Source organism: Tenrec ecaudatus, chromosome 6 (genome assembly GCF_050624435.1).
Source record: "Tenrec ecaudatus isolate mTenEca1 chromosome 6, mTenEca1.hap1, whole genome shotgun sequence".
Taxonomy (NCBI): domain Eukaryota; kingdom Metazoa; phylum Chordata; class Mammalia; order Afrosoricida; family Tenrecidae; genus Tenrec; species Tenrec ecaudatus.
The window spans coordinates 125,681,636-125,699,373 of NC_134535.1; the positions used below are offsets into that span (position 1 = coordinate 125,681,636).

The following is a 17,738-nucleotide window of genomic DNA, read 5'->3' on the forward strand; positions in this document are numbered from 1 at the left end:
AAGCATGCTCAGTGGTCCATGGGCAAAGGGAAGACCTTGGATACAATGATGTTGAGCTTAGCACAATGTAGTACCATTTGCAGGACAATTTTAGCAGTGAAGATTTGTTTATATTTTGCTTCACAAAATAAATGTGGATTTTATCTGTTCTATTACTGTAATGCTGGAAATAGTTCATAATAAATATTCTGAGATTCCAAACCCAGTGTCATTCTCTTAATGATCTAGGACCATTCATCCCTCTTAAATTGAGAAAGGTAAGTTTTCATCCAAATGCCTTTCCCAGTGTGATTTCTCACTTGTAATCTCGGTATATTACCGCTCCACCGACTCCATTCAGTCTTTATTTACAGCAATGTTAATGCTTTCCCTACGTATCATGATACTCTGAAATCATGTCTTACACTGAGTATTTGCTCTTAGGAAGACAAACTTATGAAATGTGTAGTGAATAATCCAGAATATACCACATTCTACCAAAACCTAGCAGTGAGGTCCAAAGTGCGTGGGTAGATGAGGTGGATAGAAAATAGTTGCAACAGTTCTCATTTTCTATAGAGTGAAAATAACAAATACTATAAATTCTCACTTCCTTTTCCCTTTCTTCACTACACCTCCATACTCAAAGAATTCATTCTCCGTGCCATTTTCATGTCCTATTGTTCACCAAAGTGATTATTAATGGACACCTTGATTCAGGAAAAGGCCTAAAATTTGGGGTAACATCATCTCATGCCATGTTTTTATCTAGAAGAAGAACCATCCAAATAGTTGAGACAAACCAAATTTGAAAATTTATTTAGAAATTTCATCCTATTTTTTTCTAGAATCGCTCTAAATACAAATGTCTTAGACTGAGCTTTCTAGAATGGCAACATCATTGGGGCATAGCGAGTGAGATTTCTGATGCAGGCAATGGTTCATGCAGCTATAGAGACTGGCATGTTCAGAAATCGTGGATTAGGCATCTGGTTTCTTCTGACTCATGTAGTTGCAGGGGCTAATGAATCAAAATCAGCAGAAAGCAACGTGCTGATTCACCACTTCCCAACACTACCATAGGTAAGATGGCAAACTACTGGCTCATAACTTTCAGAGGCTGACAACTGCCAAGAATCAGAAGTCAGATGATAAGGTCAATACAGGATCCAGAGTAGTGATATAAATGTGTATACATGCACACATACATAAACACACATGTATGAATATGTGTGTTTATCCACATATATGTGTGTATACACATATTTACATACGAATATATACAATGGGGTACCCTGTCAAAACCCCAGAATTTTGGTTTTTGAAATTACATATTTAGATGTTTTTTTTAACAAAACAACTTTATAACCTTCTAAATACTCTCCATTAACCTTAATACGTATGTCAAATCTGTGATTCCATTCTTGGAACATTTTTCAAATTCATCTGTTTGAATGGTTGACAATACCTTCCTTGTGTAGGTTTTTTCTTCTTCACCACTTCTTTGCAGTCAAATCACTGTCCTTTCATGTCCCTCGTCATTGGTGGAAGCAAAAAGAAATTGCTTGGAGCAAGGTCAGGTGAGTAAGATGTGTGGGGCAAGAGAGCCATGCTGCTTTGTGCCCAAAATTCGCACACTGAGATGACTATGGGAGCAGGTGCATTGTCATGGTGGCAACGTCTGTCCCCTAGACAGGAGGAAAGTAAAAGTAAATAGAGGAAAGAACTAGGAGGCAAAAGACATTTATAGAGGTATAAATATAGGCATGTATACATATATATTAGTATATAATGATAAGGATATAGGTTTATGTACACATATTTATATGTTAACTATTAAGGTAGCAGACAGGCGTTGAGCTTCTACTGAAGTCCTCCCTCAATGCGAGAACACTTTGTTTTAATCATCTGCTAGTCTGTGATGTTCTACGTTCCGACACAATCACTGAAGACAAAATGGGTGCAAAAGCAAAAGTGATGAAGAAAGCTGGTGGTGCCTGGCTATTGGAAGATATCGCGGCCAAGTCTTAAAGACTTGCAGTTAAATAAGTGGCCATCTTACTGGGAAACAACAAAGCCCACATGGAAGAAGAACACAAACCTGTGTGATCACAAAGGTGTCAAATAGTCAGGTATCAGGCATCAGAAGATCCAAAATAAATAATCATATTGTTGCAAATGATGGGGATCAGAATGGAGACACAAAGCCCCTGTGTAGAGAATTGAACATATCCTCACAGAAGGGCCACAACGTAGGAATGAGCCAGGCAGGGTGCCGTCTTGCACCGACAAAACACTCAACACTTGAGTTTTTCCCATAGTGCTGTAAGCCGTGTTCAACACCACAACAGTTTTTGTGGTATTTTTCTTAAGTAGGAAACAAAATTTCACAACCACATGCTGTTCTCTTAAATCAGCCATCAAACACATACAAAAACGTTTCAAGTGAAACTGCCTTTATGAAAAAAGTCAGAGAGATCATAACCAGGCTACACCACTAGGTACACTAAATCAGAGCAAGTAGCCCCATGCTTGCCTCATGGGAAAAATGCTTACTACAAAAGCTCCACCCGGCACAGCTTTTTCCCAGTTTGGGGCTGGGGGGAATCCCCTCGTATACCAGAGCAAGTAGACCACAATTCTGAAGAAACTCCTCTCACAATTGATTGACTGATCACATCAGGTCACATCATGGGAAATAATTACATTATTATAGAACAGACTAATTACATCATGATAAAACTGCCAAATTACTGAGAATCTTGGTCCAATCAAGTTGGCAAATAACGTTAAACAACACAGTGTTTTTCTTCTCAGTTCAAATAAGTGTGTCCTGTTTAACTAACTCAGTGAGTGATAGGCTAGATTAACCCAAATATGTTCTATATGATCCCCTTTAGAGATCATCACCCATAAATGCAGTAACATGTTCAGAACTCTATCTTGCATGCCATGTGTTTGTTTGCAGAAATTGTAAAGCCATTAGACCTTCTAGAGGTAAGCCACAGTCAGGGTAGAAGCCCCTCCAAAGGGTCTCCCAACAACTGCCAACTAGAGCCTGAGAGAAGGTGACAGCTCTATCGTCAGGGAGAAGAAGACAAGGGAGAGTTTAGACACGGATACCAGGAACGTATAGCGAATTGTGTGTTATAAGTGTTAATAAAGGAGACTATCGGGATTAAACTATAAAATACATTTCAGACGCGTGCTTTGTTTCCAAAATGCATTGCTTCAAAATTGCTTTCCTCTGACTAGTGTTTAAATTCAAACAAGATCCTGCTGTCATGATTCTGGGAAGAGAGAGCTATACTGTAAAAGCAGTGAAGGAAATATTATAGCTCTGAAACATTCACAAATAGCAAATTTATGGAGTGAAGATAGTGCTGAGCTAATAAAAAGACGGAGTGTTCCTTAAATCAATGTAAATACAATTATCTTTCATTCCTGCAATCTCTCTACTTGTATACACCCTAAATAAAAAAAAAAACACAATACAGACAGACATATGCACATCTATGTTCATTGCAGAAATTTCCATCATAGCAAAAAGATGGAAACCATCAAGCACTCCAATTATATTGAATAGAAAAATAAACTCTGGAACAATCACACATGGAATATTATGCATAAAAAATATGATGACTTCACTGCAAGATGTGGAAAATGGAGAACATGATGCTTACCAAAGTTAGTCAATCAGCTAAAGATAAAAAATTTTCTGGCTTCTTCTATTTTTAAATCATTTTATTGGTGTTCATACAACTCTTATCACAATCCATACATATATCAACTGTGTCAAGCACATTTGTACATTTGTTGCCTCATCATTCTCAAAATATTTGTTTTGCACTTAGGCCCTTGGAATCCGCTCCTCTTTTATTCCCACTCCGTTCCCGCTACCCCCTCCATCATGAACCCTTGATAATATATAAATTATTATTATTTTGTCATATCTTACACTGTCCGACATCTCCCTTCACAAACTTTTCTGTGTTCCATCCCCCAGAGAGGAAGTTATATGTATATCCTTATAATCATTTCTCTTTTTCAACCCCACCATCCTTTGACCCTCCTATATTGACATTCACAGCACTGGTCCTGAAGGAATCATCTGTCCTGGATTACCTGTGTTTCCACTTCCTTATCTGTACCAGTGTACATCCTCTGGTCTAGACAGATCTGTAAGATAGAATTGGGGTTATGATAGAGTGGGGTGGCATTTAAAAAGTAGAGGAAAGTTTTATGTTTCATTGTTGCTATACTGTATGCTGACTGGCTCATCTCCTCCCGTGACCCTTCTGTTGGGCTTTGAGTCTTCTCTATGTACTCACCCTCATTTACAATGATGACTTTTTTGTTCTTTGATGCCTGATACCTGATCCCTTCAATACCTTGGGGTCACACAGGCTGGTGTGTTTCTTCCATGTGGGCTCACTTGCTTCTGAGCTAGATAAGCCGCATGTTTATCTTCAAGCCTTTAAAACCGCAAACACTGTATCCTTTGATAGTTGGGCACCATCAGCTTTCTCACCACATTTGCTTATGCACCTGCTTTGTCTTCAGTGATTGTGTCAGGAAGGTGTGCATCATGGAATACCAATTTAATAGAATAAGGTGTTCTTGCATTGAGTAAGTACATGAGTGGAGGTCCAATGCCCATCTGCTGCCTTAATAATAAACCTATAAATATATATGCATGTAGATCTATTTCCCAATCATCCTATATAAATTCATTTACATATGTACATGCCTACATTTGAACCTCTATAAATACCCTTTACCTCCTATTCTTTCAGCTATTTCCTTTTACTTTCCTTTTCTCCCATTATCATGCTCAGCCTTCATTTGGGTTTCAGTAATTTCTCTTGGTTACATTACCCTTGCTGAATCCATGCTAGGCCTCTCACACTCTCCTTGCCACTAATTTTGGATCACTTGTTGTTCCCTTGTCCCTGGGTTGGTCAACACAACCTCCTATCCCCCACCTCCCCCCTCCTATGTCTCCCCAGAACCATCGGCTACATTGTTTTCTCCTCCAAACTGTTCATTCAGCCAATCTTATCTCTATAGATCTCCAGAGATAATAATATGCATAAAAAACTAATCATAGCATGACAAAGCAACACAAGAGAACACAATGATGAAAACAACAAGGACAACAAATGACCGAAAATAAATAAATAATCGATTTTTAAAAATTAAAATTAAAACTTGTAACTGTATCAAGGTCTGATTTTTGACCACTAGGAGTCTCCTCCAGTCGAGTCCGATGGCATACCCTCCTCTGGTCCCAAAGTCTATCCTATGCATACCCTCAAAATCTCCCTGCTCTGCTCCCCCACTCTGACTCTGCTCAGTCACACGCCCTTAGTGTTTTGTCTCAGTATGTTAGGGTTGGACTGGGTCAATCCTGACACTGAGTTCCCAGTGTTGTCCCTGTAGGGCCATGGGTCAATGAGGGAAATCATGTCTCATAGTGGGATCAGTCATATGGTCCACTCTGTGCATTGGCTGTTCTTAGCGGGAATATCATCCTCTAGGCTTGGTAGGCCAGGATGTGCTCCAGTCTCTCTCCTTCCCCATTCATTTGCTCCCATGTGCTCTGATGAGACATGTCCCTCTCCCCAGCTGTAACTTCAGTACTGTCTTCCAAAGTAAATTCTTATGGAGGGAGGGGCAGTTGTTTACTTAGCTGGGATTTAGGCTGGGCCCCCAGACCCCTCCACTGACTGCCCTGCCGGCATGCTGCATTCACATCCCAGAACACCAGATTTAAATCTGGATGCTCTTTCCCTGCAGAGACACAAAATATACACCCCCTCCCCCTTGGATGGGTCAATGCCCTATTCCCCAGCTACACATTTTTATCCTTTATTTCCCCTTTCCTACCCCTCTCCTTCCCTTTAAGTTGGCTACCATATGCACCACTCGATTTGATTTAGCCCCTGCCATACAACCTGGAGCTCACCCCTGGAATGTTTGTATTCAGTATCTTTCCTTTCTGGCCCTTTTGAATTTCTTTTCTTCTTCTTCTTCTTTTTAAATAAACTTACCTCAGCAGACTCATGGTGTACTTGTCCTTTTTTAAAAAAAACCTTTTATAAGGGACTCATACTACTCTTATCAAATCCATACATACATCAATTGTGTAAAGCACATCTGTACATTCTTTGCCCTCATCATTTTCATAGCATTTTCTCTCTACTTAAGCCTTTGTATCAAGTCCTCTTTTTCCCCTCCCTCGCTGCTCCCCGCTCCCTCGTAAGCCCTTCATAATTTATAAATTATTATTTTGTCATATCTTGCTCTGTCTGGCGTCTCCCTTCACCCCCTTTTCTGCTGTCCGTCGCCCAGGGAGGAGGTCACATGTAGATCCTTGTAATCGGTTCCCTATTTCCAACCCACTCACCCTCTACCCTCCCAGTATCGCCCCTCACACCCCTGGTACTGAAGGTATCATCCGCCCTGGATTCACTGAGCCACCAGCTCCTATCTGCACCAGTGTACATCCTCTGCTCTATCCACACTTACAAGGTAGAATTCGGATCATGATAGTTAGGGGGGAGGAAGCACTCAGGAACTGGAGGAAAGCTGTATTCTTCATCGATGCTACATCGCACCCTTGTCCTTTTGCACTTGGCCTACTTCACTTAGCATAATTTCCTCAAGTTCTTCCCATACGGTGCTATGCTTTTTGCATTCATCACTGCTTTTAGCAATGCATAGTACTCCATTGTAAGATGTACCACAGTTTTTTAATCCATTTGTCTGTTGATGGAAATTTAGTTTGATTCCACCTCCTTGCAATTGTGAACGGTGCCATAATGAACATTGGAGCCCAGATGTCTGGACCTGGTTTGTTTCTTGCCTCTTCTGGGTGTATGCCCAGTACAGGGATTGCTGAGTCATGTGCTAGCTCAATTTCCATCTGTTTTAGAAATCACCTAATCAATATCCACAGTGGCTGTACATACCTATGGTTCCACCAGCCATGGTTGACAGTTCCTATCTCAACACATCCCCTCTAACACTTGTTGCTTTCTGATTTTTTGAATTGGGCTATCTTTGAGGGTGTTAGGTGGTATCTCATAGTTGTTTTAATTTGCATTTCTCTTATGGCTAATGATCAGGAACATTTTCTCATATGTTTATTGGCCATTCAGATTTCAGACTCTGTGAAACTTCTGTTCAGGTCCTTTGTCCACCTCCTTAGTGGGCAGTTAGTTTTTCTCTTGTTGTAAGCTTGCAAAGTATTGTAGATTTTAGTAATAGGCCTTTGTCTGATGTGTCAGTGCTAAAGATGTTTTCTCAGTCAATGGGCTCTCTTATTACACTCAGTGAATTCTCGTGATGTTCACAGATAACTGAACAGTATATCCTACCTGTCTATTTGTGACGCCTCTGTATTTGTATCCTTCCCTATTTCTGATAGCCAATTTATTCCCAGTGCCAAGGTTGTCAGGTTTGTCCCAATTCCCTCCTTAATGGCCTTAATTGTCTGGGATTTTACTTCAAGGTCTGTGATCCACCTTGAGTTTATTCTTGTGCATGGAATGAAATAAGGGTATTGCTTCATTTTTCTGTATATATATAAAAGCTCCATTTATTATCAAAGATCAGTTGCCTTTATGCTGATATTTCTGGGAGGGCTTGCTCTACTTGACTTTAGTACGTTTCATACAGCCACAGTAGTCAAAACTGTGTGATACTGGTATAACGACAAATATACAGCCAAATGTAAAAGAGCTGAAGACCCAGCTAATTCTGGCCTTCTTCACACTCCATATGAAGTTGGTAATCGAGCAGCAACCTGATTGACAGGCTAACCTGTCCACATGTTCCTAGGGGAGTCATGCTGGCACAAAAAACAGAATAGAATTTTAAAATTACGTAATTATATGTGCTTTAAATATAAAATTTAGTTTTTCAACAACTCTAATAAAATTGACCAAGCCGCGTGTCTCTTACTTTAGAGAGCACAAAGAAACAACAAATTATAAGCCTTGGGAATTAAATCAATGTTATATCTCAGATTCAATGCTCATTATAATTATTATAAGAACATGTTTTAAATAACTATGCTAGTAAATTTAGATAGAAGCTCTTATGGTGTAGTGGTTAGGCTTTGGTCTTCTAACACCAAGCTCTGCAGTTCAAAACCCCCAACTGTTCCACGAGGAAAAAAGGAGGCTTTCTCCTCTTGTAAAGAGTTACTGTCTTGGAAACATACAAGGGAAATTCTACTCTATCTCATAGGGTTGTTGTAATTCATCATCAACTTGATGGCAGTGAGTTTGGATTTGGCTTTGGAGCAAATTGACTTACAGGTGAAACTGACTAATTATTTAGGACCATAACCTAACAAAAACAGAATCAAGAAGAAAGAAGTATAAGTCTACCTCTGTTAAATAAATTGAATCTTTATTAAAAGTAACAAAACATAAAACCTCCAACAGGAGATTGAAACCAATAAAATGAGATGAAACAAAATATGTGTGAACTATTGAATAGAAAGCTGGTCTACTCTGTAAACTTTTCCCAATTAACAATAAAAAATTAAAAAGATAAAATAAACCTTTGATAGTAATAGAAACAACAAAGTCTCCAGCAAAAAAAAATTCCAATTCAGATGATATCGAAGGAAAATTCGTTCAAATAGTCAAGTAATATTGAATACAACTCTTATACAAACTTCACCAAGAATAAAAGAGAGAATGGACAATCAAATCCTCAAGGAAAGAAATCACAGAGCAATAAACTTAAAGCCAACATTTTGATATTTTAAACAAACCACACACATTGATATAAGACACAATTAATCTTGTTCATGCCTGATGACTAACAGTAGAAACTATAACAATATCATAGGCATCTCAATTGTTCAGCTCACACAATCCTGACTGAAAAACTAAAGTGGAGCAAATGTTCTGCACCCTGGGCTCAAGTGTGTGTTCGAGCAGAGATGTCACTGGAGATCTTAAACAGTGGGATCAAGTGCCTGAAAAGTATCTTTGGAGAATTGTAACACGAGATGAAACATGGCTTTTCTGATATCATTTTAAAAACAAAACAAAATCAAATAAATGGCTACCAAGAAGGGGACACAGTCCAGTCAGAACAAAATTGGACCAGTCAAGAGCAAAGGTCATGACAACAGTTTCAGGGAATGCTCAAGACATTTTGTTTGTTGACTTTCTAGAGAGTCAGAGAACAATAACGTCTGCTTGCAAGCGGAATGTTTTGAAAAAGTAGTCGACACTATAGTAGAATAATCCCTAGGAAAGCTTTACCAGAGCATCCTGCACCACAATCCTCCTGCTCATTCTTCTCATCAAACAAGGGAAATTCTGCAAGAATTTTTCTGGGACTTGATTAGACTTCTCTTACAGTCGTGATTTGGCTCCACTGGCTTCTTTTGTTCCTTAATCTTACTAAGTTTTAAGTCAATAATGTTATAAAGAATGTGTTGTCCTGGTTAAATTCCCAAGAATTCATTTTTTAGGGATGGATTATTGGCTGTGTTGGCTTGCAAAAATGAGTGACTTTGAAAAGATTTATGTTAAGAAATGAAGTGGACATACCAGAGGGACTCCGCAGAATCCAGCCCAGGAGTGTTGCTTACAGGGAAATTCAACGCTGCTGGATTGCAGGAGGTGCATCATAAAGATAAGTAGGCACAGACTCACGGGGTTTTGAGGGGCTGGGGGCTTTTGGCTTACCTCAGTAAAGCCAGCTAAAAGTTGCTTCTTTGAAAGGATAAATGGAATCAATAGACCACTGGCAAACCTAACATAAGAAAGAATGAAACAAATTTCAACAGCAAGAATAAGGGATGAAAGAGGGGTCATTACAACAGACCCTAGTGAAATCAAAAGGATAGTTTCACAGTACTATGAAGGATTGTACTCCAATGAATTCAACAATTTGGAAGACATGGACAAATTCCTGGAAAAACAATCCCTCCCTAGACTATCCTCGGTGGACATCAAGAATCTCAACAGACCCATAGCGATAGAAGAAATAGAAAAGGTGATCAAGGGATTACCAACAAAAATATCCCCTGGAAAAGATGGCTACACTGGAGAATTCTACCAAGCATTCAGGGAAGAACTAATACCAATCCTACACAAACTTTTCAAGAACATAGAAAAAGATGGCAAACTCCCGAACTCCTTCTATGAAGCTAGTATAACTCTGATACCCAAACCGGGAAGGATCCCACAAGAATCCAGAACTACAGACTAATATCCCTAATGAACATTGATGCAAAAATCCTTAACAAAATACTAGCCAACAGAATACAAAAGTATATAAAACAAATAATTCACCATGACCAAGTGGGATTCATACCAGGGATGCAGGGATGGTTCAACTTAAGAAAGACCATTAGTATTATTTGTCACATTGACATGAAAAAGTATAAGAATCACATGATAATATCAATAGATGCAGAAAAAGCATTGGACAACATCCAACATCAATTCCTGTTTAAGACACTAGCGAAGATAGGAATGGAAGGAAAGTTCCTCAAGACAATACAAGCTGTATATGAAAAACCAACAGCCAAAGTGGTAGTCAATGGAGAAAAGACTAACACAATCCCAGTGAAAAAGGGGACCAGACAAGGATGCCCCTTGTCCTCACTCCTAATTAATATCGTGCTGGAGGTTTTAGCTAACAGCATAAGGCAAAGAAGTGACATCAAAAGTATTCATCTTGGGAAGGAAGAGGTAAAATTATCGTTAATTGCAAATGATATCATTTTATATATGGAAAACCCCAAAAGTTCCACAAGGGGAGTACTGGAAGCAATAGAGGAGTTTGGCAGAGTGGCAGGATACAAGATCAACAAACAGAAGTCCATCAGACTGTTATACACATCAGATAAGACCACAGAAGAAGAGATCAAAAAGGTGGTACCCTTCACAATAGCCAAACACAAATTGAAATATCCAGGGATACACCTGACTGAAAAAAAAAAAAAGATCTATACAGGGAAAACTATAGAACACTATTACAAGAAACCAAGAGCGACCTCAACAAATGGAAGAATATCGCATGCTCTTGGATTGGAAGACGTAATATAGTTAAGATGTCAGTTCTGCCAACAGCACTATATAAGTTTAATGCCATCCCAATACATTTACCATCATCTTTCTTCAAAGAAATGGAAAAACTGATTACCAACTTCATATGAAGAGGGAAGAAGCCCAGAATTAGCAGAGAACTCCTCAAGAAAAGGACACCGTGGGAGGGCTTGCTTTACCTAACTTTGGCACATACTATACAAACAAAATTCTCAAAACTGCATGGTATTGGTACAATGACAGATAGACCAATGGAAAAGAACTGAAAACCCAGAAATAAAAGCATCAGCATACAGACAGCTGATCTTTGATAAGGGCCCCAAAATATCAAATGGGAAGCAGATGCCCTCTTTAACAAGTGGTGCTGGAAAAAAATGGATATCAACATGCAGAAAAATGAAGCAAGACCCTTATCTCACTCCATGCACAAGAATAAACTCAAGTTGGATCACAGACCTTGAAGTTAAACCCCAAACTATTAGGGCCATCAATGAGGGAATTGGGACCAACTTGAGAACTTTGGCGCAGGGAATACACAGGCTATCAGAAATAGGGAAGGACACAAACACAGAGGAGGCACAAATTGACAATTGGGATATACTGAAGATAAAACACTTGAGTACATGGAAAGAATTCACCAAGAGAGTAACAAGAGATTCCACAGACTGGGAAAACATCTTTAGCAATGACACATCAGACAAAGACCTTATTACTAAAATCTACAATACTCTGCTAGCTTCCAAAAAGAAAAAAAACGAATACCCCACTTGAGAGGTAGGCAAAGGACTTGAACAGAAATTTCACAGGGGCAGAAATCCAAATGGCCAACAAACATGAGAAAATGTTCACAATCTTTAACGATAAGAGAAATGCAAATTAAAACAACAGTGAAGTACCACCTGACACCCTCAAAGGTAGCCCAATTCAAAAAATCAGAAAGCAACAAGTGTTGGAGGCGCTGTGGGGAGATGGAACTCTCATCCACTGCTGGTGGGCCTGTAAGTATGTACAGCCAGTATGGAAATCAATCTGGCGAAATTTAAAACAGATGGAAATAGAGTTACCATATGACCCAGCAATCCCCCTACTGGGCATATACCCAGAAAAGGCAAGAAACAAACCAAGACCAGACATCTGTGCTCCAATATTCATTGCGTCACAGTTCACAATTGCAAGGAGCTGGAAGCAACCCAAATTTCCATCAACTGACGATTGGATTAAAAAAACTGTGGTATATACATACAATGGAGTTCTACGCATCACTAAAAAGCAGTGATGAACATATGAGGAACATAGCGGCATTGGAAGAATTGGAGGAAATCATGCTAAGCGAAGTAAGTCAGGCACAAAAGGACAAGTACAACATGAGCCCGCTGAGGTAAGAATTTTTTAAAAAATGCAAAAGTGGCATAGCGGAAAAAGCTACTGTATACAAACATTTCTGGGGTGAAGACTGTGTAGTATGGAAGAGATCAGATCAAAACCAGGGATGCACATGGTAGACAACAGTGGAGGAGGTGGGGAAAGGAAAATAAAAGGATGAATATAAGGAAGAAAAGGGGAGTGGGGACATGGGGCACTAACCCACCCAAGGGGAGGGTATTGTTTATATCTCCACAGGGAAAGTGGACCAGATTTCAACCCAGTGCCACAAGGTGTGAATGCAATATCCCGGAATGGAGGAGGGAACCAGTGGAGAGGTCTGGGAGGATGGCCCCAGCACCAAAAATTAAGTGGATTCCTGCCCCTCCCCTGAAAAGAATTAGTTCCAAAGGACGTCATTAATTCTGCAGCTTCGGGAGATGGACATATCTGGTCAGAGCACACGGGAGCAGATGAAGGGGCAGGAGGAGACAGTGGAGCAGAGCATGGCCCACCAGGCCATGAGGATGATGTTCCTGAGTAGAGTAGCCAGTCCACAGAGAGAACAACATGGCTTGCCTCACTATGAGACATGATGCCTCTCAGTGACCAAGGGTGATACAGAGGACAGCACTGGAGACACAGTGTGGGAATTGCACCTGACCTGATCCCACCACACCAAGGCAAAACACTGGGGGAGTGCAGTGGAACAGCAAGGGAATGGAGTGGCAAGGTCCCCAGGGAATGCTGAAAGTGGACTTTGGGGTCAGGGCCCGGTGCTCCAACAGACTGGACTGAAAAACACTCCTAAGGGCCAACAAATGATCCTTGAACTAACTACAAGCTTTTCTTTCTTGATGTGTTTTGTTTTGTTCTTTGTCAGTGGATTGTTGTTGTTTTGTTGTCTGGTTGTATACTGTTGCTTTGTTTCCCTCTGTCTTGTTTTCGTGCATGTTATTGTCTCCACAGGTCTGTCTAAATAAGAGTTGTATGAGCCCCTAATAAAATGTTTTAAAAAAAGAGGTTGGATATGGAGTATTAATATTCTTGTAACTAATTTGGGAAAGGAACATCAGTAGTGTGGTTATATTACAGGTTATTAGTTAATAAACATCATGTGTTCTTTAAAAAAAGAAATGAAGTGTATACTTTTAATTTTTATCTTTTAATTATATTTTTTGAAAAATATTTTATATTCTACTCCTATACAAGGATGGACACTAAAAAAAATAAACGTTAGAATATATATATGGGCAAGTGATTTTCAATAGACATTCCAAGATAGGTTTTATGTCAACTTGGCTAGGTAAGAATTTTCCCATGATATGGTGTAACATAATGTGGTGAATTCCATAATAGGATCTTCTGTGAAGAATACCCCCTCCTTCATCTGGTCATAGCCATCCCCTTACAGAAGGGACACAAGAGAGGGAAGAGTCTATCAGGGTGCAGTATAGCACTGACAAAACACACAACTTTCCTCTAGTTCTTTAATGCTTCCATCCTACCTACCTCCCACGCCCCACTGTCATGACCCCAATTCTACCTTACAAATCAGTCTAGATAGGAGCATGTACACTGGTACAGGCAAGAGCTTGCAACACTGGGAATCCAGGACAGATAACCACCCGAGGACCAATAATGAGAGTAAGGATGCAGGTAAGGTGGGGGGAGAAAAGGAGGAACGGAACACAATGATTGACATATAACAACCCCCCGGGGGATGGACAACAGAAAAGTGTGTGAAGGGAGACTGTGGTTGGTGTAAGACATGAAAAAGATAATAATTTATGGGAGAAAGGTGAGGAAAGGAGGAAATAAGCTGATACCAAGAACTCAAATAGAAAGAATACGTTTTGAAAATGATGATGGCAGCATATGTACACATGTGCTTGACAAAATTGATGGATGGATGGATAGATTGTGATAAGACTTGTAAACAAACATAATTAAATGATTTTTAAAAAATCTGGTCATAGCCTTCAGACAATTGAGGGATGTTCTAATTGGGAACATCGAAATCCTGGCCTGCTGGGCCAGAATGTGCTCCACTCTCTCCTCCTCCCCCTTCATTTGCTCCCCGGTGTCCCATCAGATATGCCCCTTTTCCGGAGCTGTAGATTCAGGACCGTCCTTTGAAATAAATTATTCTGAGGGGAGGGGCAAATGGCCCCTTAGTAGTTGGGGTTGGAGCCGGCCCCCAGCCCTCTCCACTGATTCCTTACTCCACGCCGGAATGTTGCATTCACATTTGTAGCATCGGGTTGAAGTCTGGTACCTCTACCCATGTGGAGACAAAAACAATACCGTCCCCTTGGGTGGGTTAGTGCCCTGTATCAGCACTACACTTTTCTTTTTTATTTTTATTTTCCTTTCCCCACCTCCATTTTAGTTGTCTACCATGTGTATCCCTGTATTTGGTCTGGTACCTGCCATATTACCTGGTCCTCACCCCAGGATTATCTCTATACTTTAGCTTTTTCCCTAAACCTCATTTGCCTTTTTTTTTTTTTAAAGTTTACCTCAATAGCCTTTCAAGTCTTTCTATATTTAAGTCAATGCTATTTTGAAGTCTGTTTTCTCTTTTTTTGCCCTCTGGGTCAGGTTGTTCTATGTGGTAGTCTCTTATTTATGCTTGGTGAGTGTTGTTCTTCTGCCCATACTGTGTTGGCAAGGATCTTCTGTAGGGCTGAGTTTCTTCTAACATATTCTTTGAATTTTTCCTTGTCTGAGAACACTCTAACTTCTCTATCTATCTTGATCGATAATTTGGCTGGGTAGAGTATTAATGGTTTGCATTGTTTTCCTTCAATTTTTGGAATATGTTACTCCACTCTCTCCTCTTCTTCATAGTTTCTGCTGATAGGTCTGAGCATATTCTTATGTGGAAACCTTTATATGTGATAGCTACCCTCATGATTTTCTCCTTTTCCTCAAAGTTGGATAATTTAACTATTATGTGCCTTGGTGACTTCTTCTTGGGATCAAATCTAGCTGGTGTTCTTTCAGCCTTCTGAATGGTTGCCTGGTTTTCATTCACAAAACTGAGGAAGCTCTACCCCAAGAATTCTCTAACTATTGTTGTAGATGACTTCTTTGATGTGTCTTCCTCCGGTAAGTCAATAATTCTAATGTTTTTCCACTTCACAGCATCAGATATAGATCTTAAGTGTTCTCCAGCTTCTCTGATGATATTATTAGATTTTTGTTTGCATTTGTTAAAGTCTGCTTGGCTGTTCTCCATGTCATCAGGCCTGGAGGTCAATGTTCCCAATTAGAACAGCCAGTCGACAGAGAGGACTACATGGCCGGTCCCACTATGAGACATGACATCCCTCATTGACCCATAACACTACAGGAGACAACACCGGAGATACACTGAGGGAATTGCACCCGATCAGATACTGCCACATCGAGGCAAAACATCAAGAGAGTGTAACAGAACAGCAAGGGAATGGAGCAGCCAGATCACCAGGGAATGCTGAAGGTGGACTTTGGGACTGAGCATGGTGCCTCAACAGACTGGACTGGAAACACATCTAAAGGCCAACAAACAATCCTTGAAGTAACTACAACCTTTTCTTTCTTGTTTAGTTTTTGTCATTGGTTTGGTTTTTGGTTGTTTGTTTGTTTTTCTTCTTCTTCTTTTCACCAGGTACCAGTGACCGGGCTATGGAGGCTGCTGAAAAGGAACAGCCCACATGCATACATCACAGTATTGCTCTGGCCCATTGCCCTCAACTAGAGCGCTGTACCTGAACAACAGCACCCAACAACCACAGGGCATGGTTTGTTGTAGTTTTTTGGTACATTGTTGCTTGGCTGTGCCCTGTCTTGTTTTTGTGCATGTTATTATCTCCTCAGGTCTGTCTAAATAAGATAGGCTGGATGAACAATTTAAGGAGAAAACAACGGGACTGATAGTTCCATGGGGACATGGGAGACAGGGAGGTGGGGGGAAAGATAGTGGTGTTAATAAACCCAGGGACAAGGGAACAACAAGCGATTGAAATCGGTGGTGAGGAAGGTGTTAGAGGCCTGGTTGGGCTTGATCAAGGGTAATGTAACTAAGAAGAATTGCTGAGACCTTGGTTGTGACTGAACATGATAGTGGGACAGGAGGGAAGTCAAAAGAAATAGAGGAAAGAGCTGGGAGGCAGAGGGCATTTATAGAGGTCTAGATAAAGACATGTACATATGCAAGTATATTTGTACTTGTGGATGGAGAAATAGATCTATGTGCATATATTTATAAGGTTAGTTTTAAGGTAGCAGAGGGACATTGGACCTCCTCTCAAGTACCCCCTTAATGCAAGAATACTTTCTTCTATTAAATTGACATTCTATGATGATCACCTTCCCAACACAACCGCTGAAGACAAATGGGTGCATAAGCAAATGTAGCGAAGAAACTGTTGGTACCCGGCTATCAAAAGAGACAGCATCTGGGGTCTTAAAGGCTTGAAGGTAAACAATTGGCCATCTAACTCAGAAGCAACAAAGCCCACATGTAGAAGCACACCAGCCTGTGTGATCACAACGTATCAAGGGATCAGGTATCAAGCATCATCAGAACAAAAAAATCTTACTTAGTGAATGAACGGGGGAGTGCAAAGTGGAGACCCAAAGCTCATTTGTAGGCCACTGGACATCCCCTTTACAGTAGAGTCTTGGGGAGGATATGAGACAGTCAGAGTGCATTGCAGCATTGATGAAAAATACAACTTTCTTCTAGTTCCTAAATGCTTCCTCCCCCTACCCCCACTATCATGCTCCGAATTCTGCTTTGCAAGTCTGGGTAGACCAAGGAATGTACAGTAGCACAGATAGGAACTGGAAACACAGGGAATCCAGGATGGATGATCCATTACGGACCAGTGGTGTGAGTGTCGATACCGGGAGGGTAGAAGGAGAGTGTGGGTTGCAAAGGGGAAACCTATTACAAGGATCTACATATGACCTCCTCCTGGGGGAGGGACAACAGAAAAGTGGGTGAAGGGAGATGTCAGACAGGGCAAGATATGACAAGATAATAATTTATAAATTATCAAGGGTTCATGAGGGAGGGGGTAGTAAGAAGGAAGAGCAAATGTTTGAGAATGATGAGGGCAACAAATGTACAAATGTGCCTTAAATGATTGATGTATGCATGGATTGTGATAGGAGTTGTATGAGCCCCTATTAAAATGATTTTTTTAATGAGGAGCTGATACCAAGGGCTCAAGTAGAAAGCAAATGTTTGAGAATGATGATGGCAACAAAAGTACAAATGTGCTTGATAAATGGTTGTAAACATAGATTGTGAAAAGA

General features: G+C 40.3%; 1 protein-coding gene and 1 non-coding gene across 2 annotated transcripts in view; one reads left to right on the plus strand and one right to left on the minus strand.

Annotated features, from left to right (window-relative positions):
* Positions 1–16,187, plus strand: part of LOC142451655 (antigen WC1.1-like) — a 92,050-nt gene extending 75,863 nt beyond the window's left edge. The window contains 2 exon segments of the mRNA XM_075553367.1: positions 1,461–1,559; positions 16,084–16,187. Of these exon segments, the coding sequence (XP_075409482.1) occupies positions 1,461–1,559; positions 16,084–16,187 (203 nt within the window).
* LOC142452292 (small nucleolar RNA SNORA84) lies at positions 16,080–16,213 on the minus strand. Its single transcript, XR_012785309.1, has one exon. It is a non-coding gene; the product is annotated as a small nucleolar RNA SNORA84 (small nucleolar RNA).
* Positions 16,214–17,738: the final 1,525 nt, after the last annotated feature.